This window comes from Girardinichthys multiradiatus, chromosome 11 (genome assembly GCF_021462225.1).
Source record: "Girardinichthys multiradiatus isolate DD_20200921_A chromosome 11, DD_fGirMul_XY1, whole genome shotgun sequence".
Classification (NCBI taxonomy): Eukaryota; Metazoa; Chordata; class Actinopteri; order Cyprinodontiformes; family Goodeidae; genus Girardinichthys; species Girardinichthys multiradiatus.
The window spans coordinates 24,972,576-25,000,321 of NC_061804.1; the positions used below are offsets into that span (position 1 = coordinate 24,972,576).

Consider the following 27,746-nt stretch of genomic DNA (forward strand, 5'->3'; position numbering starts at 1 on the left):
ACTCTCCGGGTGAACCGTCGTTTTCAGTGTGCGCTCTTTTCCACACGCAGGCCCTTTTTTCAGTTATCTGCGCGCAGCAGCAACAGAGCAGCAGCAACGCCGCGCCGCGGCCCCGATCAGGAAGTGTATCTAAAGAAAATAAGCGACTGTGGAGGTAGAATGACATAGAGACGGGGGGAGAGAGGTGGGAGAGATTTGAGCGGATAAATAAAGGCGACTATAAAAACGGAGGGAGGAATAATACCCTGTTTCTGGATCCGTTTGGGAGCGGCGCCTGTCTAGGATAAAGGTCCACTGCACCGCTGAAATAGCATAAAAATGCTGATAAAGGAATAGTAAGTAACAGCGTGTGCATGGAATAGTGTGAGTGTGCGTGTTTGCGTGACAGAGCGTTGATGCGGTTTCGCAGAGCTGACATTGTGGCCAGCAGCCCGGGAGAGGAATTAAGAGAGAAGGATGTCGAGATCCAGAGGACTTTATGTCCATGATCAGATTCCCTCCATCAGGCAGAGTCAACTGACAGATAAAACAGCGGCGGCTGCAGTTGCATCAGCAGCCGGTGTCCTTCACATCCCTCATCACAAGTTCTAGCTCTAATTCTCTCTGCCCGTTTTGCTAAAATGACGGATGCTGGTGCTGAGGCAGAAATGGCTGGCATAAGCCGCTCCGTGCCGTGCTCTGCCGCGCTGCGCGGTGCCTGCGCCACTGTGGCCATGTTATTGATGCGCTCTGGTGAAGGTGAAACGAGCGATGGAGCATTCCGGCGTTTAGCTCTGGAGGAATGGAGAAGGTGTTGGATGGTCCGGGGTGGAGGGACGCTTAGAGCGGATGAAGTGCGGGGTGGGCAGGTATAGAGGAAGTGGCATAAAGGGCAAATGGCGAGGTTTGTGTCAGATGCTGGGCCTAAGGGAGGTAGTGGCATATTAATGTGTGCCTGCAAAGAGGAAGGACATTTATTGCTTTGTTTAGTATTGTTTTGACACAATGTTTTTTTCCACAAGGACTTTGTGTTCTTCATGGGAGAACAGAGTAAGGCCTTTGCACAGAATCAGAAGGGCAAGATGGATGAAATCCTTGCAAAGTGAGATCTTATTGGGATTGAAATTAAAATACTCAGATAACAATAATCACTGAAGACATCCGATTTAAAATATGTATTGTTTTTAGTACAATAAATCTATTATGCCAACTGTAAAAAAAAAAAATCCTCTGATTACCTTAATATACAATATCTTCTTCTAAATAATATATTTAAAACAATATTTTTTTTTCCACTGGCAATGTCAAAGCTACTTTCTGAACACCACCCTAGAAAATACCAGTTCCAATTGGCTTACCGTTTGTGGGGACTATTGATGCTCCTTGAACCTTTTCACATTTTGTCCTTTTACAACCACAAAGTGTTGTATTGTGCCTTTGGTTGACCAACACAAAGTGCATAACTTTGAAATGAAGGACATATACAGCACATGGTTTAATATTTTTTACAAATAAAAATGTGAAAAGAGTGATGTGGTTTTGTTTTTAGCCCTCCATAGTCAATAAAGGCGAAAATCCTTGCTCATTTTTCTTTGAATTATAGTTCAAGGTCAGTCTGAAGTGTCAAGTCTTTACACAGATTCTCATTTGTATTTGAGTCTGGACTTTGACTGGGCCAATCTAACAACATGAATATACACTCAATGCCAAACGTATTGGGTCACACCACAAAATCAATGAATTCTGGTGTTACAATGACTGGTGGTGTATAAAGTTTGGTTTGCAGAAACTTGACTGGCCTGCACAGAGTCCTGACCTCAACCTTCTTGAACACCTTTGGGTTCAATTAGAACAAAGGCTGCAATTCTGTTTTTCTCATCTAACTATAAACACACTCCTAAACCTATTTAAATACACTATTGCTGGCAGCAGTGGTTCCATCAACAAATTGGACCTTATAGATTAAAAATAGGATGTTGTCAAAGTTCATGCAACAGACAAACACTTTTGGCAGTATAGTGTACTATTGTCTAAACCATTCCATTGTAGCTCTGACTGGATGTTTAGGGTCAATACCCCGCATGAACCTCTACTTCAGCCTTTAACCGCTTTCCTTCTAGTACTTCCCTGTAAATAGCTCCATTCATTATAGGGCTGGGCGATATGGCCTAAAATGAATATCATGATATATTGAGCAGTTCACCTCGGTAACGATAGATGAACGGTAACACTAACCAAACTACTACCAACTGGACCCACAACTGCAAACTCCCTCCACTTCCTGAGCCAAACCTTGTCGCCGCAGTGTTTTGTTCAACATCGTCCTTGCTGAACCCACTTTCTTTGGGAATGAGCTGCTCCTCTCCCCCCTCGACCAGCTCTACTGCCGCTTCAATATTTGAAATTTCCTCCGTTTTCTCAATGTCACCGACTCTTTTACTTCTTGTCGCAGACACAATGACACAGTGACTCACATAACTAGTCACATGACTACAGACTGTACACATAACGTAGCAGATAAAGGGACATGAGCATAGCCGACAAAAACAAATTTTCTTTTAATTTTTTTGAATACCGAAATTACCAACATGGGCAAAATGACATCGGTTATTGTCGTAAATTTCGGTGTCTGTAATTTTTCGGTTTTCGCCCAGCCTTAACAACAACTTCCCCACAGCATGAGGATTCCATCACCATGTTTCACAGTGGGGATGTCTTGTTCACGGTGATGTCTTAATGTTCTGCCACACACAGTGTTTTGCACGAAGACATGCAAGTTTTATTTTGGTTTCATCTGACCAGATCAGCTTCTTCCACATGTTTGCTTTACTGTCCTTGTGGAAAACTGAAAATTGGACTTCTTATAGCTTTGATTTATCAATGTCTTTCCTCTTACCTCTCTTCAATAAAGACCAGTTTTGTGGAGTGCACTACAAATAGTTCTCCTGTCATTAGATTCTACCATCTGAGCTGTGGATCTCTGCAGCTCCTTCAGAGTTACCATGGTCCTCTTTGCTGCTTCTCTGATTAATGCTCTACTTGCCTGGTCGTAAGTAGACGGACAGCCATTTCTTGGCAGATTTACAGTTGTGTCATACTGTTTTTAATTTGAACAGTACTCCTCGAGATCTTAAAACTCAATATATTGTTTTATAACCTAGACCTACTTTAAACTTCCTCAGAACTATATCCCTGATTTGTCTGGTATGTTCACGAGTCCTTCTCAGAGCAGTTGGATTTATACTGAGATTAAATTATGAACATGTGAACTGAATCTATCAAGTTGGTGATTTCTGAAGGCAAAGAGCCAATGGTTGCACTGCAATTTAATACAAATGCACAGGGATCTTTTACTATCTTTCTATGGATAACCTATTCACTACTTTGTGTTCTCTCTCATGAAATCCATTAAAATTTGTGGGAAAATCTGAAAAAGTTGAATTGGTGTGAGTACTGTTGCATGAGTTGTAGGGCAATCACCTACAATTATTCTGTTCCTTTCCTATCGCATGTATTCAATCAATAAATATCCGCAAAAGTTGCAGATCAGAGTGATGGCATGGCCAAAGATCTGAAATGATTAGGGAGAGTGTTAGGCTCTCTGCAGTAAGCCTGGAAATTAATTAAATCAGTTACAATTAAAGGCTGAAAGCTTTTACACACTGTCAACACGAAAGGAAAAGACTTGTGGACCCACTATAATACAAAACCATCATGGAGGTCAGGAATTATGTCTTGCAGGCGCTTTTTTGACCCTGTGAACTGTACCTGACACTAACCTAAATCCCCTTACATTTCCTTATTTCCCATGTGCTTTTGTTACTCATACAATAATAAACGATCCTCCTTGCACAAAATAAAGTAATAAAGCAAATGATACAGAGGCTGAAAGAGGGAGGAGACTAAAAAGAGAAAGAAGCTGCAACAACATATAAGATGAGCAATGCAGGAGGGGTGCTTGTTTCCTGAAGCCACAGAAAGACACATGATCCTTCAATATCTTTGCACCAAGTAGACCTCCAAAGGCAGGAATAAAAAGCGTCCAGTTCTTGTTTTACATTTAAGATTAAATTCTGTTGTTTCAGTTTCAAAACTGCTACTTTGTAAAGGTGTTTTAATAAGTGCATCTTTTAAGAAAGAACAGCAAAATATTTTGGCGTGCACAGTTGTAAACCGCAGCAGCATATGGCCTCCCAGTGTGCGCCTATGTTGGACCCAGATTAGATTTAGCAGCAGGTGGGTGCAGGATTATGGGAATTTGGGCATACTTCACATGCTCGTGAAACAATCAACAAAGCTGCATACTGTACATGTGCATTAAGTGGTATGAGACATAGACAGGTCAGAGGAGGGAAGTAGAGCTGTGTGTTTAAACTGTGGCAACATTGTGAATTGCAGTAAAAAGCTCAGATGTGGTGTCTGAATTTAAATATCTGCACATGTATCCATGTTTCATTGTCTTTAGACGTAAAAGTGTAGACTACTATGCTAGACATTGATCCCTGACAGTGTGTTGCTGTGAGTTATGTTTTCTTATTTAACAGCAATTTGTGAAGATGGCTTCACGAAGGGTGTCTATAGGCTTGTGTTGCAAGAGACTTTTCTTGTTCATCTCAACAATCTTGCCACTTTCAAAGAGTGAAAGCCTTTTTGCCTTTGCCATCAGGAGTCAGGACGATGAGAATGACTGACAAAAAATTATATGAAAGCCATATTTATGCACAACTTTGAACTTTTTGATGCTAATGGTCTCAAACATTTGATTACCTGATGAACAGCCTGTGAAGATTTAATACAATCTTTAAATAAATGGCCTTTTGCTTTTAGTCCAGTAATTTATTTATTTATTTTTTTGTATTTTGAAGCACAGCTTAAAAAGTATTTACAGTCCAATAGGAGTATATATATTTTGAGGGTGTGTGCATGTATTAGTATAGAGAAAGTGGCATTCCTTTTCTACATTGTTACTCTACTCACTTTTATCTTACTTGTGATAACGTCACCATCTTTCAACTTCCATGTTCTTAGAAGATAAAAGTTCAATGAGCTTTACACAAATTACGAAGCCCCCAAATGTTCCAATAACTATTAGCCTCTTTTATTCAAAAGATAGGGTCAACTTCCCTGCCATGTCAGCCACTTCAGGCATTCAGAATCAGAATCAGCTTTATTGCCAAGTTCGTACATACAAACAAGGAATTTGGCTCCAGTACACTTTGCTCTTTGGTTTGTTTTTGCATTACAGAATATACATACAGGGTTTGGACAATGAAAATGAAACACCTGGTTTTAGACCACAATAATTTATTAGTATGTTGTAGGGCCTCCTTTTGTGGCCAATACAGCGTCAATTCGTCTTGGGAATGACAGATACAAGTCCTGCACAGTGGTCAGAGGGATTTTAAGCCATTCTTCTTGCAGGATAGTGGTCAGGTCACTACGTGATACTGGTGGAGGAAAACATTTCCTGACTCGCTCCTCCAAAACACCCCAAAGTGGCTCAATAATATTTAGATCTGGTGACTGTGCAGGCCATGGGAGAAGTTCAACTTCACTTTCATGTTCATCAAACCAATCTTTCACCAGTCTTGCTTTGTGTTTTGGTGCATTGTCATCCTGATACATGGCACCACCTTCAGGTTACAATGTTTGAACCACTGGATGCACATGGTCCTCAAGAATGGTTCGGTAGTCCTTGGCAGTGCCCATCTAGCACAAGTATTGAGCCAAGGGAATGTCATGATATGGCAGCCCAAACCATCACTGATCCACCCCCATGCTTCACTCTGGGCATGCAACAGTCTGGGTGGTACGCTTCTTTGGGGCTTCTCCACACCGTAACTCTCCCGGATGTGGGGAAAACAGTAAAGGTGGACTCATCAGAGAACAATACATGTTTCACATTGTCCACAGCCCAAGATTTGTGCTCCTTGCACCATTGAAACCGATGTTTGGCATTGGCATGAGTGACCAAAGGTTTGGGTATAGCAGCCTGGCCGTGTATATTGACCCTGTGGAGCTCCTGACGGACAGTTCTGGTGGAAACAGGAGAGTTGAGGTGCACATTTTATTCTGCCGTGATTTGGGCAGCCGTGGTTTTATGTTTATTGGATTCAATCCGGGTTAGCACTCGAACATCCCTTTCAGACAGCTTCCTCTTGCGTCCACAGTTAATCCTGTTGGATGTGGTTCGTCCTTCTTGGTGGTATGCTGACATTACCCTGGATACCGTGGCTCTTGATACATCACAAAGACTTGCTGTCTTGGTCACAGATGCGCCAGCAAGATGTGCACCAACAATTTGTCCTCTTTTGAACTCTGGTATGTCACCCATAATGTTGTGTGCATTTCAATATTTTGAGCAAAACTGTGCTCTTACCCTGCTAATTGAACCTTCACACTCTGCTCTTACTGGTGCAATGTGCAATCAATGAAGACTGGTTACCAGGCTGGTCCAATTTAGCCATGAAACCTCCCACACTAAAATGACAGGTGTTTCAGTTTCATTGTCCAACCCCTGTATTTACAATGTACAATATACACATATATAAATAAAAAGGTGCATTTGCAACATCCGTATGCTGTTGTTTTGTACTCTATTGAATGTTCAACAGAAAAACAGCCTGGGGGAAGAAACTGTCTCTGTGGTGGCTGGTTTTAGTGAACAGTGCTCTGTAGCGGCGGTCTGAAGGTAAAGCTCTGAACAGTTTATGTGCAGGGTGTGTGGGGTCTGCAGAGATTTTAGCAGCTCTTTTCCTGACCCTAGACCTGTATAAGTCCTGGATGGAGGGAAGGTCAGCCCTGATTATTCTCTCTGCATTCCTGATTATTCGGTGCAGTCTGCACCTGCACCTGCATTCAGCATGCAGAGGTGAGGGACTCTTTACTGCTGATAAAACGTCAGTGGAGCATTGCATTAGAAAAAGACATAGTATTACTGGGCCATTGCTACAATGTATGCAAGGATTTCCACAAATTTCAAAACAGTTTGGACAGTATAGAAAGGCAATGCTGGAAAATGTTGCATTTAAAGAGCCATATATTCACACACTATTATGCGAGGCAGATATACACTGCTCAAAAAAATAATGGAAACACTCAAATAACACATCCTAGATCTGAATTAATGAAATATTCTCATTGAATACTTTGTTCTGTAGAAAGTTGAATGTGCTGACAACAAAATCACACAAAAATCATCAATGGAAATCAAATTTATTAACCAATGGAGGCTTGGATTTGGAGTCACACACAAAATTAAAGTGGAAAAACACACTATAGGCTGATCCAACTTTGATGTAATGTCCTTAAAACAAGTCAAAATGAGGCTCAGTATTGTGTGGCCTCCACGTGCCTGTATGACCTCCCTACAACACCTGGGCATGCTCCTGATGAGACGGTGGATGGTCTCCTGAGGGATCTCCTCCCAGACCTGGACTAAAGTATCCGCCAACTCCTGGACAGTCTGTGGTGCAACGTGACGTTGGTGGATGGAGCGAGACATGATGTCCCAGATGTCCTCAATCGGATTCAGGTCTGGGGAACGGTCCATAGCCTGTCCATAGCTTCAATGTCTTCATCTTGCAGGAACTGCTGACACACTCCAGCCACATTAGGTCTAGCATTGTCCTGCAATAGGAGGAACCCAGGGCCAACCACACGGCATATGGTCTCACAAGGGGTCTGAGAATCTCATCTCCGTACCTAATGGGAGTCAGACTACCTCTGGTGAGCACATGGAGGGCTGTGCGGCCCTCCCAAGAAATGCCACCCCACACCATTACTGACCCACTGCCAAACCGGTCATGCTGAAGGATGTTGCAGGCAGCCGATCGCTCTCCATGGTGTCTCCAGACTCTGTCACGTCTGTCACATGTGCTCAGTGTGAACCTGCTTTCATCTGCAAAGAGCACAGGGCACCAGTGGCGAATTTGCCAATCCTGGTGTTCTCTGGCAAATGCCAAGCGTCTTGCATGGTGTTGGGCTGTGAGCACAACCCCCATTTGTGGACGTCGGGCCCTCATACCATCCTCATGGAGTCGGTTTCTAACCGTTTGTGCAGACACATTTGTGGCCTGCTGGAGGTCATTTTGCAGGGCTCTGGCAGTGCTCCTCCTGTTCCTCCTTGCACAAAGGCGGAGGTAGCGGTCCTGCTGCTGGGTTGTTGCCCTCCTACGGCCTCCTCCACGTCTTCTGGTGTACTGGCCTGTCTCCTGGTAGCGCCTCCAGGCTCTGGACACTACGCTGACAGACACAGCAAATCTTCTTGCCACAGCTTGCATTGATGTGCCATCCTGGATGAGCTGCACTACCTGAGCCACTTGTGTGGGTTGTAGAGTCCGTCTCATGCTACCACGAGTGTGAAAGCACCACCAACATTCAAAAGTGACCAAAACCTCAGCCAGAAAGCATAGTTACTGAGAAGTGGTCTGTGGTCCCCACCTGCAGAACCACTCCTTTATTGAGTGTGTCTTGCTAATCACCAAAGATTTCCCCCTGTTGTCTATTTCATTTGCACAACAGCATGTGAAATTAATTGTCAATCAGTGTTGCTTCCTAAGTGGACAGTTTGATTTCACAGAAGTTTGATTTACTTGGAGTTATATTGTGTTGTTTAAGTGTTCCCTTTATTTTTTTTGAGAAGTGTACAACAGTGTGACAGGGGTATTCATCATTCTTAAAGTAAAATGGACCTATGTCACCTGTTTAAGTGGCAGCTGATATTTTGCATTTCAGATTTGTCAATCTGAAACTGAAATCAGTGCATCCCAACTTGGAAATTGAAAAGGACCTTTATGTTGTAACAGAAACTGAATTAAGTAACCTGTTCATTATTAGCTTAGCTCAACAATTTATCCTTAAACAAACCCAAATACATCATTCTTCTCAAGGAAATGCTGCAGCTAACATTGTGATTTGTTTGCAGATGTGTCAATTCTTTACCAATGTCTTTCATAGTCACTTCTTTGGTAATATTGCTGCTTCATTATTTGTGCATAAAAATAAAAGATTTTCATGCATTATTCTTAGCCAACAGGACATTTGCTTAAGAGCAACATCATCATTTTGTTGGCAACCTGCAACTTTTGAGATCATTTGTTAGCCAGCAACCTTTCTCATGCTCTTTAATAAACAGTGCTGAGGTTTAGATCATTTCCGGCATATCGTAAAAAGCTAAATAACAGCAGCACAAAGGATGTTTTATTGAGTTCTGCTAGACGAGCTCTAAAACATTAGCATAAATATTTAGAAAATTACCAAAGTTAGAAATCAAATTAAAACATACTAAGATGCACATATGACTCAATACATTTTTTATGTATTTTGACCTTTATTTTGCTTTAGAAAGGAATATTCTCAATGTTCCCTGCAAAGCGGAGATAAGCTCGATTTATGTAATCAATGCAGGGTTTCCGCTACGTATATATGGGTTATGTTGATTTTTTTATGTACGCACTTATACTAACCATAATCAGAGTTTGAAATTTAAATATCATGAAACCTTAAAATTGAGTCTTATTTGAAAACCCAAACATCGCTGTCTCCTTCCTGCCCGCGAAACTGCTAGTTTGTTCGTAGAAGGAGGCGAAAGAAATCCACATCATCCGTTCCTGCTCTGTTCCGTTCCGACCGACGGAGCAACTCCGTTGTTCTGTTAATTAATGAGAATGGTCCCACATTCTCCGTGACTACAACAAACGTCGACGGACCCACTCTCCGTCGTTCTACTACGTCAAATTACGGAACAACTCCAATTTTCTGGTCCATTCCGGTGCGTCTTGCTCCAGCCGGGTCAACCAATGTACCTCTCGCGCATGCTTTCTTTGGGCTCCAAGAAACTTGGACGGACATATGCATTTGAATGACAGTAATGTAGTTAATTAATATAACTTTTACATAAATGCAAAATGTTTCAGATACGTACCCCGCCCCGGCAGCCCACAGCCACGATTTAAACAAGTCCTGGAGGAAACCCTGCAATGTATTGCTTTTATTCAGTTTGGATCCATAATAGAACTATTTTTTCCTCAGTTTTTGAGTAAAAGTTTCAGGTCAATAATTGTAATAAAGTAGTTTGTATGATTCAACTTGTTTCTAATGAGGCTAAATATTTTATCCAGTCCAGAAGGAAGTGGATCTGACTAAAGCTGTTCAATGTTTCTGTACCTTATCCAAACAGAACCACACTGACGTTTGTTTTATGGCTTACTTGAATGTTATGTCTGTTTTTGAGAAAAGCTGTTTTTAAATCCCTATTAAAGTAAGTTCTTTTTACTTTCTTCTCTTGCAGTCGAGTGATTCTTCCCATCTCTGTGGAAGAGGTAAGTTTAGCTCAATACACTTCCGTCTGTGGGTGTCAGAGTCAGCCGACCTTGCTAGCTAATTGGTTTGTCCGTCCATCCATCCATCCATTCATCCATCCATCCATCCATCCATCCATACATCCATCCATCCATCCATCCATACATCCATCCATCCATACATCCATCACTCTGGAAATTTGACTCTGGTTTGTGACATGAAAAATATTAATGAACCCTGAAAGCTGGTCCTTTCAGAAAGATTTTTTAAATCCAACCGCACATTATCGTTCCTGCTCCATCTCTCTCTCATTCTGTCCATCTGTCTAGGCCTTAATATGTTCACCAGTTTGCTCTTCTCTTTTGAGGCCTGCATCGCAGATGAGTTATCTGAAACTACTTCCATGACATCACATGTTCATCCACCCCTGTATGCTGCTTTAAGTTGAGCGCTTGATATAGTAGTACAAAAACATTCATTTTAGGCAGACAAAATATGAAACTTTAGTCTGACAAAGTTTGCTCAAACACACTGTAGTCTCAGGCTAGAGTGTCCACAACATGTGAATTTCCAAATCCGAGATGGCTACAACTATCTCATATTGTCATTTAGGCTCACTCATTGCTGTATTTGTCATCATATAGCTGAGTTTCTTACATTTTCTAAAAACATTTATTATCATATAAAGGTTAATGGAGCAGTGTGAATGTAGGACAGCACCTGTTTAGGTTCCACAGAAATGGGACAGAAGAAAAGGTTTAGTAAGATGAATTATCTTACTATTATATTTGTTCTTTTATTAACCAGTGATAGATTGTTGATATTTTTGGAAATTAGAGAAGTCTCTCTGATGTCTGAAGGGAGTGTTTTAGAAAAAGTACAGCTTACCTTACCACCAGTCTACTTGTATTGGTTGAGCAAGCCCTTTGTTACGACTCTTCCTTGGAAGACCGTACTCTTGGTGAACTGACTTCTGAAACTAAGAATACAAACTGAAAACTAAGAAGCCTTGCCTAACTGGGTCAGTGAGGACTAATCAAACTTTCTGATTATGATTTTATTTGTTCATTGTTTGTATTATACTTATGTTATGCTATGTTACACTCCGTTTGTCTACTTTTGTGTTAAGTTGTCCACAATTACACTATTTTTATTTAAACGTGTCCTCAGGGTCACTTATTTTTCTTTTCTTTACAAGCATTTTTCTTTGTCAGGAATCCAAAGATTGGATTAACCAACTCATGACCTGGGCCAGAACAGGCTGCCGGTCTCTGAGTGAACTTCTGGCCAATGAGCAGCTGCTTGAGCTGAGTTACCCCCAACAGCCAAGTTGAAAGACAGGGGATCAGAACCGAACACCTGTAGTAAAACATCCCAATTTCTGCCCAAATAAGGTGCTTTTTTCCTGTTCTATTGTGGTGGTTCTGGTGCTAGAACCCGACGCATCAAGGCTTGTTCCGATTCTTTGTTTTCTTTACTGTACCTTCTTAGATTTAAGTAGGTTTTAGAATTTAGAAGTAAGCTCACTTCTTTATTTACGGCTTCTGAGAGACTGACAAATTTTATCCAGTTACTAGCTCTAGTTGAGTCTTCTTAAAATAATTTATTGAAGTATTATTGTTAATGTAGATACTAAATAAATCTTAAGTTCTGAGTAATATGCAGAAATCCTCATATTTTCATCATTTAAAAAAAATTATCAGTGTAACACAAAATAATTTACTATTCAGATATATTTTGAAAGATTATGAGACTGATTTATAAACATTAATACAGGTTATTGTTGCTTAATGTTTCCATAAAGGTAAATAAATAAGGACATGTATTAAAAAATTTTTATTGTTATTATCCTAAGTCACATTGGAACAATTTACCTTTACTTAAACATCTTTTTCTTTTTGTGTTTGCAAATTGGTGTTGATTCTTGTGCATTTTAAAGATCTGCTATATTTACTTAAATCATATCAAAACATTGTTTCTCTGATCTTTTTTATTATCAGATACTATAGAAAAGTTTTGTTCATCTGTGATTAACACATCCCGAGGACATTTAAGGAACATATTTCATCTCTTTTCCTCCCTGTCCTTCCATCACATACTTCTAGAAGGTCTTTGCCTTTATTTTGCTACTCAGTGACTCTTGAAAACAGTTGTCTCCTGTTATTTGCCACTAAGAAAAAGCTATGAAAGTTGCTGACTACCCAATCTCTTTATTCATTCTATCATTAGTTCAATCTCTCGGCTTTTGCCCACAACGCAGTTTGATTTAAATGTACTTCTATGTCTTAATGTTCAGTGTGGTTGTTTTGCTTGTGAAAGACATATGGTGAAACCTTGTGTGGTTTTTGTGTGGTTATTCCCACACAAATATATTTGTGTGGGAATAAAACAGTTTGGCATTGCTGAACTTTAACTGATCCCACACAGCCATGACAAATTATCTCTGACCAGGCTGGTATAATCAAAGTGTTGCTGTTTCTACAGGCCTTGAATTTAGAAATTCAGAAGTCTTATTTATCCGTGCAATCTTGTCCATCTACTGTGATTGCATTGTTATTGCATTTTCCCACCATCAAAATCAATAAAAAACAATACATATTTAAAAAATAAACAGTTAATTAGATAAATAATAGTAATAATAACAAACCAACTTCATTGTTTGTGTACACTGGGTTGGCAGCGACACACTCAAGAAGACAAGAAAATATTTGTAAAAACTACATTTAGAACTGTTTAGAAAAACATTCCTGATATGAGATTGAGCTATCTGTTAGCTCAGCACATATTTGCCAAATTCCAAGAGCACAAGTTCATATCAAAAGGACACAGGGACACTGGACATGTTCTGTTGTTAGCTTGTGAAGACTCAAACTTAAATTAGCCCTTTTTCACCAAAAGCCCTGGGATTTAAAGCACCAGGATTTGTTTTAAAAAAGGAATCGTGGGGATTTGGGTGCCTTCGGTTTGCATTGCTCAGAAATCAGCCTAATGATGTATGCAGAAGTTGTGAAGAAAACATTACTACACCTTCAGTCCAGCAGATGGCATTATGTTTTTACTCCCTTTAAAAGACTCTTAACTAATAAATATTTTTTCTGTTTCAACTGATAAATAATAGTAGACAATGACCAGCTTTACAGTTATACAGTTGATTAATTCCTTCCATTATTCCTAAAGTTTCACTGGATCCATTAGCAGGAAAAAAATTTAAATCAAAATTTTACATTTTATTTTATACCAACCTGCATCTGGACAGAGTTGTTGCTTTACAACTGCATGATTCATTTACAATAACTACTAAACACTGATTAACACACTTATTCTTATTATTATTTTGTGGAAAATGGGAAAATAATAAAGAGTTCACACCCCACTAAGTTAGATTTACATGAAAACACAATCTTAGGGAAATGTGTATTTTTTATGTACAAATACATTTTCAGTTAGATCAGTTTGATCATCTGTACTGCTTGAAAATGTTTTTTCTTACTGAACAATTCATAATTAATGCCAACAATAACTTAAAATGTCAAACTTTACAGGGTTTTGAGGTCTACTTTCTCGCTTAAAACATATTAAAACTCCATTTTGAAAGTGAAATCACCCGGGTAAATGTGTATCGAAACGCGCCCAGGGCTTTCCACAAGCAATGGAAAAGGGGCTGTAGTATTTCTTTTGATTTTGTGTAATAAACCATAACAGCAGAGCATCACATTGAAGTGGAAGAAAAATTGGATGGATTTCAGAATTATTGAACAGTTAAATTCTGAAAACTGAGGCAGGCATTTGTATTCAGCAGTCTTTAGTAAATAATCAACTGAACCAATTTTTGAATAAATTAAAGCTGGAAGTCTTTCGGGGTATTATCTATCAGCTTTGCACATCTAGAGACTGAAATATTCACCTATTCTTCTTTGTGCTAAAGTTCAAGCTCAGTCAGATTGGACAGAGAAGATCAGTCCTCAACTATCAGTCAAACATCAAGCAAAGGTCTAGCCACAGATTCACAAATATTATTGGATATACCTTATCTTAGTTTCACAATTCAATGAAATTGCTCAGTGAAAAAACAGAAGATTATCCTTTAAAGTGTACCTGTAAATAAAGGCATGGCTAAAAATGTATGTCAACACATTGAAACTCAGACCTCTTAATTCTAAGTTTAAAATCTGTCATCATTTTCATTTTTTTCCCAGTATCCTACATTGAATAACTATACCCTTTGCTTCTGGAAACAATAGAGTAATTCAGCTTTTGGTCCATACTTGCTGTACTCTAATTGTGCTCAGGCTCAGATTTGCATAAGTTATATGATGGATTAGAGTTGATTAAGAAATGAAAGAAACCATTGTTTTCTATTTTTAAATCACTTGTACACAAACTGTTAAGATGGTAAATTGAGGAGAAACATAGTTTGTGATATCTTAATACACTTAGTTGCAAGAGTATATGAAATAGCTCACCTTACATAATGTTTAAATGCATGGAATAAAAATAAAAGAAATAAAACAATGTATTTACATTAAATCAAATAGCACAGCATCATCAGCATAGATTACTGAGCACGCCTGTGATAATAGATTTTATTTCAACTTTCATTTTCATTAACAGCCCAATCCATTATTCTGTGTTTTTCAGTACCAGGTCGGCCAGCTGTACTCTGTGGCCGAAGCAAGTAAGAATGAGACGGGCGGAGGTGAAGGAGTGGAGGTGCTAAAAAATGAACCCTATGAGAAGGATGGAGAGAAGGGGCAATACACACACAAAATTTACCATTTGCAGAGGTAAGCATTTTAACAGGAGGTAAGTCAGAACATGTCAGAGAGCCCACAAAGAAGGGCTTCCTCATTTTATTACTTCAGACCTCACTCTGTCTTTATAGCCATTTATACCTTTTGCACTTTTTTCAACAGAAATAATAATAAAAAATAAAATAAATGTGCAACTGTGTATCAGTGAAAATATTCAGATTCTGATGATACAAAGCAAAAATATATTAGTTTTAAAGAAATAAAGACAAATAACCAAGCCAAGCAGAACTACGGACCTTCTCTTGTTGTCTGTGCTTTTTGCAGCTTGGATCTGTAAATCTGCTTTATATGATTTAAGTTTTTGCAGTAACTCTTGTTAAACTAATTGTGTTACTTACTTTTATTAATGGTGGTGCAATGCACTTTTGTGTAATTGCATGTTAGCATAGTTTGCACTCTTTTCTAGTTACCAACTAAGCCTTGTACTAGAGCAATGCCTTACAAACGTATTCATGTCTCTATAACACATTTTGTCAGTTTAGAACCACAAACTTCAATGTATTTTATTGGGATTTTAAGTGATAGACCAGAACAAAGTTGAGCGTTGTGAAGTGGAAGGAATGCATGCTTTACATTTATGTTTTATAAATACAAGTAGGAAAAAAATGTCATGTTATTTTATTCAGCCCCTTTCACTCAATACTTGTTAGAGCCACCATTTACGCCTGAGGTGGAGAGAGATTAGATGGAGATCAGTAAATATACATATTCAATTCTCGCCACTGTTTCTCAATTGGACTCTGGTCTGGACTTTGACTGGGCCATTCTAACACTTGTTTTCACACACATGTTTTAATCAAAATCATTTGACTGTAGCTCTGGCTTTATGTTTAGGGTTGTTGTCCTGGTGAATGATGAACCTCTGCCCTAGTGTCAAGTCTTTACAGTTTCTGACAGGTTTTCCCGCTGGCTTGACCTGTACTTAGCTCTGTCCATGTCCCCATCCCACTGAGCAGGTTAGTTGTCCCAGCTGAAGAAACCCATCCCCACAGCATGATGCTGCCGCCCCCATGTTTCAGAGTGTAGGTGGTTTGTTCAGGTTGATGTGAAATGTAAGTTTTCCACCACACAGTGTTTTGCATGTTTTGGTCTCATCTGACAAGAGCATCTTCTTCCTTGCTACTTGGACTTCTTCTGATGGTTTTACCCTAACAAAATGGGAAAGTTGGCCTGAATATTTTTGCAAGGCACTGTATCTAACATGTTAACTCAACATCTTTTAAATCACTAGCTTCAACAATTAAAATCATTTAGTTTGTTTTCTGTTGCCTTTATTATCCTGCAGTAAAGTGCCATCGTTTGTCAGAATGTTGGCTCCGTCTTCAGCTCTCAACATCCACGAGAAAGCCTGGAACGCATACCCTTATTGTCGTACAGGTATGTATACAAATACACACTGTGGAGGAGCGCACGAAACTACATACACACTAAGATACTTTAAAGCTCAGCAAAATCCTGTTTTGTCTTGTAATTACATTAACCTTATCTTGGCTTTTAGCAGCTACATTTGAGCCTAATGGTTTTTAATTATGATGCTCTTTTGGATCAGATCTTGGACGTTCCAAATCCCTTCTGGGAATACGTTGCGAACAGGTTCCTTTAGCAGGGAGTTAACTTCTCTGCCAAAGTACTCATAATAACAGTTACGCCTTATATGGTCTAGTGTACACGTGAGAACATTCAGATGGTTTTAGTGCGAGATCTTTGTCAACTAAAGGAAAGAGTGGTGGTTTCTTCATTGTAATCTTCAAAAAACATAAATTACTTTAGGTAAAAAGTGCTTTTATACTCTGGACCTGTCTCTTCTTTCCTTGAGCCTCTGGTTCTTCAAGGAGTAGTTGAATAATTTACATGTCCTGTGAGAGGAGCCGTGCAATCAGTTGAGCAGTTCAGGCAAAGATCCCGCCACCCGTACACACTGCCAGCTGCCAGGCCGCCATCTGTCACACAAACACATTCAAAGGCACAAAGTGACTCTGTATGCCCAAACACTGTTCTCATGTCATTTTGAGAATGCCAAATCCTGCAAATTCTAATAACTGTCTCAGATGTTCTTTGCTGTTATTAACCATGTGTTTCTGTGTTTGGGCCTGTGCTTTTCTTCACCTGGCTCTGCAGTTATCACTGTGAGTATTTTCTTTGTTTGTGTTTTCTTTTTCAAATTCAGAAATCAACACAAAGGACACACTAAACATTGGCGCAAAGGAGAAGGTGCTTCACCTGAAAGCTGAGAAAGAAATGTGATATTTTTTAGTGACACTGCAGCAGGGATAGCAATACACTGTTACTGCGTGTTTGAGTAGTTGAGTGTTGGTGAATGAGTGCAAGATACCAATCCATGTCAGCTGAACCTTTTATCGATTTTTATGTGATTCTTTCAAAGTACTCTACTCCCCACACTCAGGGTTGTCTCTGTTTTCTCTGCAGAATGAGTACATGAAAGATAACTTCCTGATCAAGATCGAGACATGGCACAAACCTGACATGGGACACCAGGAAAATGTTAGTGGATAATATAATAGGTTGTGGGAATGTATCTATGTTAGTCTGAACACTAGCTTGAATTTAAATATGAAAGAGGGAATGTTTTCACTTTTTGTCACATTGCAACCATAAAAGTCCATGTGGTTTAACAGGGGTTTTTTGTGATAGAGCAACACAAAGTGCATAAAGTGGGAAGTGGAAAAAAAGGATATATGGTTTTCAAAATATCTTATAAAATAAAATAAAATATAAATCTAATATGTGTGGGGTTGTATTTGTATTTAAGCACTCATCAGTTAGTACTGTGTAAAACCACTTTTCACTGCAATAAGGCCTGCATATTTTTAGGGTATGTTTAGAAATGGATTTTTTTGCCAGTTCTTTGCAAGGTATGTCTTGCTCAGTCAGTTTGGAAGAGTAGCATCTGTAACCATCAGCTATCAAATCCTACTACTTAATACTCAGGTCCTGACTTTGACTGGGCCATTCTAACATAAATATGCCTTGATCTAAACCAGTCCATTCTAGCTCACATGGTCTGTTTTGGGTTGTTGCCCTGCAGGAAGGTAAGCCTGCACCTCAAGTCTTTAGAAGCACGTACAGCAGGTTTATGCTGTGCGATTGTCGGTCATCTTTATTAAGGAGTCATGGAAGGATCAGCTGAAATCAATAGTTTGTGATCAATGAGTGTATCAGGTACACCAACCACTGATGTTATGTTCTCCTGACCAGAGAGGACTTATGATAAATATCTAGCATTATTAGGAAATGTTTTATTAAAATCATGCAGTGGGGCTGCTGTTACAACTAAAGTCTTATTCTTGTCCTGTTTTGCTCTTTCGTGAATACTTTCACTGCTCTCTCCTTTCTTCTTCTCTTCTGTTCACCATCCAACTCTAATAATTGTAAGCACAATAACACCTATGAATTGTTGTGAGTTTACCGCCAGACAGATATGTTGGTCAGCTCTGCGTCCTGTACGATTTTTGTTTTATAACAAAACTATATTTTAAACTTCTCCAGGACATTCTCCCTGAGCTGTCTGGTTTGTTCTTTTGGCCTTCGCAAAGCTTTTTCTTCACTAATGTCCTCTAACAAACCAAAGTACCAGAGGCCTTCACAAACCAGCTGTTTCTCACAGATGGACTCCATTTAGTTATTATGTGACTTAAAGGCAAATTGTTGCACTTGATATCTGAGTAAAGGGGGCTGAATACAAATGCATGCACAATTTTCAGAGTTTCATAAAAATAAACTGAAAGTAATTTATCGTTTTCCTCCCACATCGCATCTATTAACTACTTTGTGTTTGTCTATTACTTAAAATCCTAATAAAACACATTGAAGGTTGTTATTTTACCATCATAATACAATCCATAATTTGTCAATTTTTGGATTTCTGTCTCATTTATGTGGTAAACCTTAATTTAATTGTTAATTATTCATATTTATAGTAATAATAATTAATTTATTTCATCTAAAACAGTGGAAACAGTGTTTAAGCTTAAGGCTTATATAAAATACGTAACATAAAAAATCTTGTGTGTTATTTGACTTTGTAGAAATTAAGTTTTTCTAGCTTTGCTCTGTGGCTGTGTTTTAGGTCCATGGTTTGGATGCAGAAACCTGGAAAAAGGTGGATGTAGTCTATATTGATATTGCAGAAAGAAGCCAGGTGGAGCCAAAGGTAAATCAGTCAGCACATTTTCACTACTGAGATGATGTATGCAGCTTCTGTTTGTATTGTTATATGCCCCTTCATACATCTTGTTTGTTCTGGTTTCTCACATTAGGACTACAAGCCAGAGGAGGATCCTTGCAAGTTCAAGTCAGCAAAGACAGGACGAGGGCCTCTAGGACCAGACTGGAAGGTAAATAATACCGTAATGAAACCCTAATGCTTTTGTTTATATTTTCATTTAAACATTCAATGTGGGCGTGGCGCTGATGGTGTGGGGGCAAGGCACACGACCATATGCTGATGAAAAAACATATCATTTAAACATTCAATGCAACATTTCTTATTACTTTTTTTTTTTTACATTATTTTTACATTTTACATTAAAATTCCCACCCATAGACTGCTGGAGATAGGTACCAGCTTCCCCACGACCCACTATGGAAGAAGCAGTAGAAAATCACTGACTGACTGACTAAAATTTTGGGTTTCAAAACAATAGAGCTTTTCATTTTAGTTTATTTGGTTTTGCTCTCTGTGGTGGTTTGACTAATACTTGGTTTTCACATCATGTGAAGCAGCTGATGGTTAATCCTGCAGAGTCCTTGTTAATCTTTCAAGTAATACGAATGCTTCCATGTTTTGCTCCACTCTGCAATCTAAAGGTTAATACTTACTTAACTGAGTCATACATTTTGTTTTCCACTTCTCCTTCTATGTTACTGTCCATCAGTGTTCCTCTTTTCTTCAATTTGTGATTTTGTTGTTAGGCTATGACACATTTGATGCTTCTGTAAAACACCCATATGACCTCTTCTCTGTTAACTTGCCAAATGAAAAACACCTCTCTCCTCTCTCTCACTGATACATTCTGTTGTCTAGTGAGTGTTCCCTGAGCTAACATTTTGTCCTGATGTTTTCATACCTGCAGCTATGTTTAAAGACAGAAAGTCCTGCAACAGTTTCCACATGCAACTTTTACTATGTTTGAATCCATGACCGCCATGTTGGATCCTAAACATGAGGCCGCTTGGAAAATTCCAACTTTAAAGGCAAAATTGCAACATCAAATGGCATTGTTGCTGTATTTCAGACTTTAAAATTTAGAAAATATGACTTCCAAGTACAAACAAAACACACCAAAGGCTCCCTAAAGCTAGAAGAAACTCCAGTTACTCTGACTCTTTCTCTTTAAAACAACTTTAAAAAAGAGGTTCAGAAAGTTTTTGTGTCTTGGAAACAGAAACCTTTGAAGCCTTGGTGTGCCTTGATTTTGGTAAACAGCCAGACGTCTAATAGCTTAACTGACTCAGGTCCTCATCTTAGGCCTAATTACATTTCTGCTACAGATTTAATTGGTTTAAAACATCAAATCTGAGTCCATAAGTGTATCAGTATGGTCTTTGTTGCTCATGAAAGCACTAATGTTATTGTTTCTGTCTACATGCAGAAGGAGCTTCCTAACAAGAAAGACTGCCCACACATGTGTGCCTACAAACTGGTCACTGTCAAATTCAAGTGGTGGGGTCTGCAGAATAAAGTGGAGAACTTTATTCAGAAGGTTTGTCTACTGTTGGGGGTTTTTTCACGGCGTTATTATGCTTTTTGGTTTTTGTAGAGGATAGTGGTCAAGTCAGGACATAATAAGTATTTTAACTGATCTTCCTAGATCATTTTCTTTTTTTAATGTGTTGAGAATAGTTGTACATGTTGGCAATACAGCAATACTGCCTTGAGTTGTGATAATAAAACGTAAATAATAATTATACTGCTTCTTCTATCCATTAATAGTCTCTAGGGAAATAAACATCTATTATCCCTGGGCCACAAGGATAGGATAGTTCATCTTGTTCTTTGTTGTCTTACAGCAAGAGAAGCGCTTGTTCACAAATTTCCACCGGCAACTGTTTTGCTGGATTGACAAGTGGATTGAACTGAACATGGATGATATTCGGCGCATGGAGGAGGAGACTCGTAGGGAGCTAGATGAAGTAAGCCAAAACAAAAAGTGCATACTGACAAATCTCTTACAGAGACTGCTATGAAACTAATTTCTAATAACCCACAGTTTCAACCCAAAGACGGCTGTTGAAGGATCTACAGATAAAGATCACTGGACCAACATTAGATATGCAGAATGATCTGAGAATTTGTGAGGTCTGAACTGCCGATGTCAATTTTTGCCTATTCCCATTTATCTTTAGAAACAAGAAATAACCATATTTAAACTATTCTTTCTACTCTAATTGAACTGTTATCACAACTAAAGACAGAAAGTCTTTAGTTTTCACGCTGAAAAAACTAATAGAATTAGTTTTTTCAGCGTGAGGTTTTTGAGCTATCTCTCTCTGCTACTCTGGCAATCTGCAAATCCAATAAAATCCTCCAGGTTAAGGGACAGAAGCCTTTATAGAGATAGAACCCAACTAAAACCAAATTTTATTTACTCCTTTCCAAGGCAGACTATAGCTAACAAACCTTTTTTTGCACTCATCAAAATATAGAAGTGTATTATAACACAAGCTGTCTATTGATTTTCTACAAGATCCATTCAAAACAAACAGCGGCTATGTCTAACTTAACATTAAGGAGGAAAAGCCCTGATTTACTATTAAATGTGTTAGATTTTGAAATTGTTCATGCATTTATCATATCCATACACAAGCATTTCTGTGGTGAAGGATCCTTTATCAGTTTAAATTATAAAAAAAAAACATGATTAGAGAAGTAACATTTTAAAGTGTTTTTAGCATCATGTTGATTAGCTTTTTTCAAAAGACTGCCAACATTTCCAAATTCAGACATGACAGACAATGATAAAAAGCTCCAAATGATGGAGCAGATACAGGTTTTCTGCAGGAAATCATTTCACAATCCTGAAATGTCCAGAATTTAATAATCTTACTGTTGCCCACTTGTTCTTAACAAGGTCCTATATTACATTTAGTCTTAAATTTGTAGGTAATGTTTTTTGAGGAAATGCACTATAAGTAATTATTTATTTTGTGATATCTAGTTATGGCTATGTTACTCAGTTATAATTATGCTGTTACAAAACTAAAAGCTCACGATGCAGGGAAGCAAATAGCACTGTTGAAAAAAAATTCATCTCCTGAGGTTTTTTTTTTTACAAACTAGCTTTTTGTACTTTTAGGCAATTGAAATCCAAATGTTCTTGTGACATTATCTCCTACCAGCCCCTCCCTCATGGTAAAGTATATATTAATTATAGGCTTACTATATACTGCTGGAGGGTGTTTGTTATATGTCTGATGCCAGATGCTTTATTGTCCTGAATCAAAGTTTAGAAAGTTATATTTAACTTTTGTAGGTTATCAATTAAGTCATATATAAGTTAAGTAAATTACGATTTTTTTTTCAGACCTCACATAGGTCTTAAATTTATATCACAATAGTCTTAAAAAGTCAGTCATCAGTCAGTCATTTTCTACCGCTTATTCCATAGTGGGTCGCGGGGGAGCTGGTACCTATCTCCAGCAATCTATGGGCGAGAGGCAGGGTACACCCTGGACAGGTCACCAGTCCATCGCGGGGCAACACACATACATCCATGCACACACTCATTCATACACCTAAGGGCAATTTAGAGTGACCAATTAACCTAACAGGCATGTCTTTGGACTGTGGGAGGAAGCCGGAGTACCTGGTGAGAACCCACGCATGCACGGGGAGAACATGCAAACTCCATGCAGAAAGACCCCTGGCTGGGAATTGAACCCAGGACCTTCTTGCTGCAAGGCAACAGTGCTACCAACTGTGCCACCATGCAGCCCAGTCTTAAAAAGCTTCTTTTTTTTTTTTAAATAATTAAAATTAGCTTACTGAGAAACCCTGGGAGCAACAAAGCCTTCCTGTTATCTGCTGAAGTCTCTCTGTTTAAAAGTGGCGAGTGTTGTTGTTAACACGACCTGGTACCGCTTAGGATAAAACGCATTCACAGATCAGAAAAAGATCTGATTCTTGAACAGCCGAACACAGATTAGGATTAGTCTAGCATAAAATCGCCCTACACCCTTCACTCAACGATTTCTCAGTGTATCTCTAACGAGCGTAAATGTCATTTTGGATTCTTGTCAGATGAGAGTGAAGGATCCTGTGAAAGGAATGGTGGCTCTAGAGGACTGAAACTGTGTTAGACGTAAATGCTGCCGCTCATCAGGTAAGTAAATCTGCAATGGAAATGGATGTGTAGGCACGTCCATCAGCGTGCTTAATACGGGCTGTTTTTATCTTCTTTTCTTTATGGTTTTAGACTTTGCTTTGATTTTTCTCTCACCTGTCTCTCCCTTACCTTCCAGATTAGACCTGAAACCAGCGGATTCACTCCTCCTTTTGTCTCAACTGATACATCTGTCTGGATGGTCCAAATCCTACTCCCTGCAGTACATTTTGGTCTTTAGGGACCTGGACCCAGTACACTCCCAGTTTTCAACTGATCTCCTCTACTTCGTCTGTCCTTCCTTGGGTCCCATTTGTCTTATTTTTTGTAGTTTTCATCCGCTAATTCAGTTTTTTTAAGGCCCCCGGTAGCACCATTACTGATATTGTCAATCACTCTGTGTCTTTTTGTCTCAGATTTGTTCTAAAATACAGAGAATAGTGAGAATACTGTCATTCATCTCTGTAATTTAGGACATATTCTATTTAAGATATCCCAGTGGCACATCTATATAGTGTACTGTAGTCTGCTGTGTTCCTCTAACCAGCCAGAAAGGATTTTTCACCTGTACCTACCTTCCTACATCAAAGCATTTGTTAGTTTTTTTCTGCTGCTTTGTGAGGTTGTGTGTGTGCACGCTTGTGTTGTGTGCAGGTGTGCGTTTCTATAGAGCATTGACAGGTCACCAAAGTTTCCAGCCATGTTTTTCTTCAAACACATCATTTCTAGGTCTGGATGAACATGCAGTGATTGAAAGATTATGTCTAAATCTATGAATATTTAGATAGAAATAGTCCGAAAAGATGCACATAACCACGGTGCAACTGGATACTTACAGTAAATTAAAACAGCCATAAATGAGTCGAGGACTGTTTTTTTAATTTTTCGACAGTGACTTATTTTTTCTTGCAGTGTCATTTCCAGTGGATAAATGGTATTATCCAGCAAAAGCAATAACTATCATGACACGTTGGTCGCCTTTTTTGTGGTGACAAACCTGTTTTAGTCCTTTGTTTGTTCCTGTTGTGAAGCAGAGCCTGGACTGAATGTCAGGAGCTAAAGAGCTCAACAGAAAATTAGTTAAATGCTGGTTTTAATGTGTCAGTCTTTCAATAGAGTGTTTTCTCATTGCTCCTTTCAATGCTCTTCATTTTTTTTTTTTGGTATGTGCATCTGAGTGAATGAGTGATGATTAGTGATGTGACAATTTGCAGAGAGCTGATGAATGATTGGTTGAAGAAGTAAGGAACAGCTCGCTCAACAGCATTGTTTTCCCTGTTATATCGTCTCTTTTGTGTCTGTTGTTATAATTTACTTTTCTTTTTCTTTGTTTATGGATTTAATTTACTTAATTAATCCATGTATTTTAACAGGAGAGCATGTAAGAGATCATATAGAGGAGCCAATAAATGGTACTGGTCCTTAGATTATTTATATTTGGATCGCTACAAAAAACTGCCACAAAAACAATCCATGCCTTGCATGCGGAAGATGATGTTTTACCCAACAATATTAAATAGTGCTACAGATTTTAATCAATTTTAATCACAATAAAATACTAAATATTTATTTTTGGAACTTTATGTCCAACGAATTCAAAAGCTCAATTCTGGACCTCTATTTGGAGACTATGTAAATATTTATTTGCAAAAAAATAAATCTAGAAAAAGTTCTATTTAGGGCTTTTCATTGGAATTTATTAGAAATAAACCACCTTAAGAACAGTTATAGGTTGTTTTTAAAACAGCCGGAGCAGTTTTTATTGTTTTAACTTGGCATTTTACAGGGGTTGACCGATCTCTCTGTTATAGAAATTGTGTTTATGAGGAAACTTTTAAGAAGTTCAGATAAGTCATCACAATGTCGTTTTTGACTTAATTTAGTCATAAAATCGACATGTTTTCCAGTAAGATTTCAGTCATACAAGAAAACAGATTTCTTGTCAGTTTACTTTCTCCAGACAAATTCAACCTTTAAGTTTTGCTTTGTTTATTTCACAGTGAACCCTAAAACTGAACTGACCCTTTGGGCAATTGAACAAATAATGTGAACTTAAATCAATGAAGAGAGCAGCTATTATAATTTAGACTTTATAAAATCTTCTTTTATAATGTTAGAAGTCTTTTTTCCTTTCTCACAGTGCTGTATGATGTACTAAGTCACTGACCTCACTATCAATGGAAAAAAGTGCCACAATTCAATAAAGAAATAATTTCATGAATAAATATTTACATTTGTGAGAATTTAAATAAAATGTTAAAAAATACATTAAAGAAATAAAAATATCGTTATTAAACAGTTTCATAAACAAATTTATTAAATGACTAAATTACTGAATTAATTGTGTACTCACAACTCAACTACAGACCAATCACTTTGTCTATGGCAGTGTTAGCCCCACCCACTTGCATTGATAGGTGTAGGTTGGCAGATAAAATAAATTCATGACAACCTGCAACACAGGATTAAATACTGAAATATTTAGGCATCCTTTTAACATAATGAATGCACATTTTAAGTAAATATTTTCACATTTGTGTTTTAATTATTTGTTATAATTTTTCATTCATTATAGATACATTTATTTTTTGTCTTTAATGAATGAGTTATATTTAAATTAAATGTACAAATGTTTTATTTAACATATTTTTGATGCATTGAATTGTGGCACTTTTGGCAGCCTATAACTGCATCCCATTGTTTTTACCTCCCCTTTGAAGAGACCATGGATGGCCAGCCCCGCTCCACGTCTGTCCTTCAATCACCCCGCTCTGTCTGGGTCTGTCAACTGAATCATGGAGATTTGTGGATGTACTGTGTGTACTAACTTTGTAAATAGTTAATAAATTAATGTAGATGAACACAGATATATATATATGGATGAGACTGTCCTGCCAAGTGTGCAGCATCCCTGCAAACTGAGAACCCCTCTTTCGATCCACCGTGGAACATCCTCATTGACTCCTGCAGAAACAATTGAAGGATAAGATGTAGAGTTGTGGTTGCTAAAATTTAGTGTGGGTAGGTAGTTGCAAAGTACAATGTATAATGTATCTATTTAAAAAAATATATAATTTTTACATATTAAAATTTAGCAATAGCTAGGAGTTGTTCATATTCAGAAGAGGACATTTGAAGTGAAACAAATGTCACTGTTCACTGTCCTCAAATCAAACCCTCAGAGGGGACAACGTTTCACTGGCAGGACAGTGTTTAAATATATATTTTTGTTCTGAATGTTGTAGTACCTCTATTGTCAGTCTCTGGATTACACTCTTTTCTCTCGCTGAAAAGGTAAAGATAACAGAAGCTTGGGTCAGTACATTGAGCCACATCACCAGCTGATGGTGTCGAAGTGGATCCTTTGTGCCAGATTGTCGGATTGTTACGTACCTGTTGTTGGCCATGAAGGGTGGTAATCCTACATGCCCTTCAACGGAAGTGCAGAAGTAGCATAATGAGGAATGTGGTTTGCAACCAGATACTGAGAGAAGGGTGATTTTAAGAGCTTGAAGACACAAAAGTTATGAGAGAACATATTTTAACAGAGACAATCTCATATATCTCTTTTTAGATTCCTTGATTTATAATTGGAGTATGAAGAAACCAAATGGTCCCATAATCCCAAACTGTTTTAAATCTTTCTGTCTCTCTTTTTCTCTCACTCCAGTTAACTTGTCTCCTATATTTTTCTTTTATTGTGAATTTGTGCCTTTTTGTCATCTTATTCTCTAATAACACTACTGTACATCAGAGACGTAAAGAAATTATTAAAGAATCAAAACGACTATACAAACTGAAGGCGTGATGTGGGTTATTTTGTGCTTTGTTGACCTGAAGTATTGTTGGAGTTTCTTGAGGGTCAGATTCATAACAAAATCTTTGCATTTTTATACAATATATTGCAAGAAGTTTTGGGTCACCCATCCAAATCACTGAATTCAGGAGTTCCAATCACATCCATGTGTATAAAATTAAGAGCCTAGACATGCAGACTGCTTCTACATACATTTGTGAAAGACATTTGCGTCGCTCTCAGCTCAGTGAATTCATGCATGGTACTATGAAAGGATATCACTTGTAAAATAAGTCCAATCATTAATTATCATTGCTACTACATATTCCACAGTCAACTGAATTATAACAAACATAAAGCGCCAAACAAAAGCATTACTTACAATAATAAAATGAAAGGTAAAATATACAATGAGGCCTTTATAGCAACATGCGTCATGGTGACTCCATGTAAACACAAATGTCTATTCATGAATGCTTTCTCACTGGGTTATTAACCAGCCTGGGATTTTAGCTT

The 27,746-nt window shown here is 38.3% G+C and overlaps 1 protein-coding gene across 1 annotated transcript; it reads left to right on the forward strand.

The window, feature by feature from the left end:
- pitpnab (phosphatidylinositol transfer protein, alpha b) lies at window positions 1-27,230 on the forward strand. The gene is made up of 12 exons (XM_047380036.1): window positions 1-335; window positions 10,271-10,301; window positions 14,920-15,065; window positions 16,378-16,469; window positions 17,211-17,218; window positions 17,520-17,594; window positions 19,180-19,263; window positions 19,370-19,447; window positions 20,705-20,815; window positions 21,123-21,245; window positions 23,353-23,434; window positions 23,574-27,230. Exons 1-11 carry the CDS (start codon window positions 319-321, stop codon window positions 23,398-23,400), a joined length of 813 nt encoding a protein of 270 aa, XP_047235992.1. The 5' UTR covers window positions 1-318; the 3' UTR covers window positions 23,401-23,434; window positions 23,574-27,230.
- The last annotated feature ends 516 nt before the right edge of the window (window positions 27,231-27,746 follow it).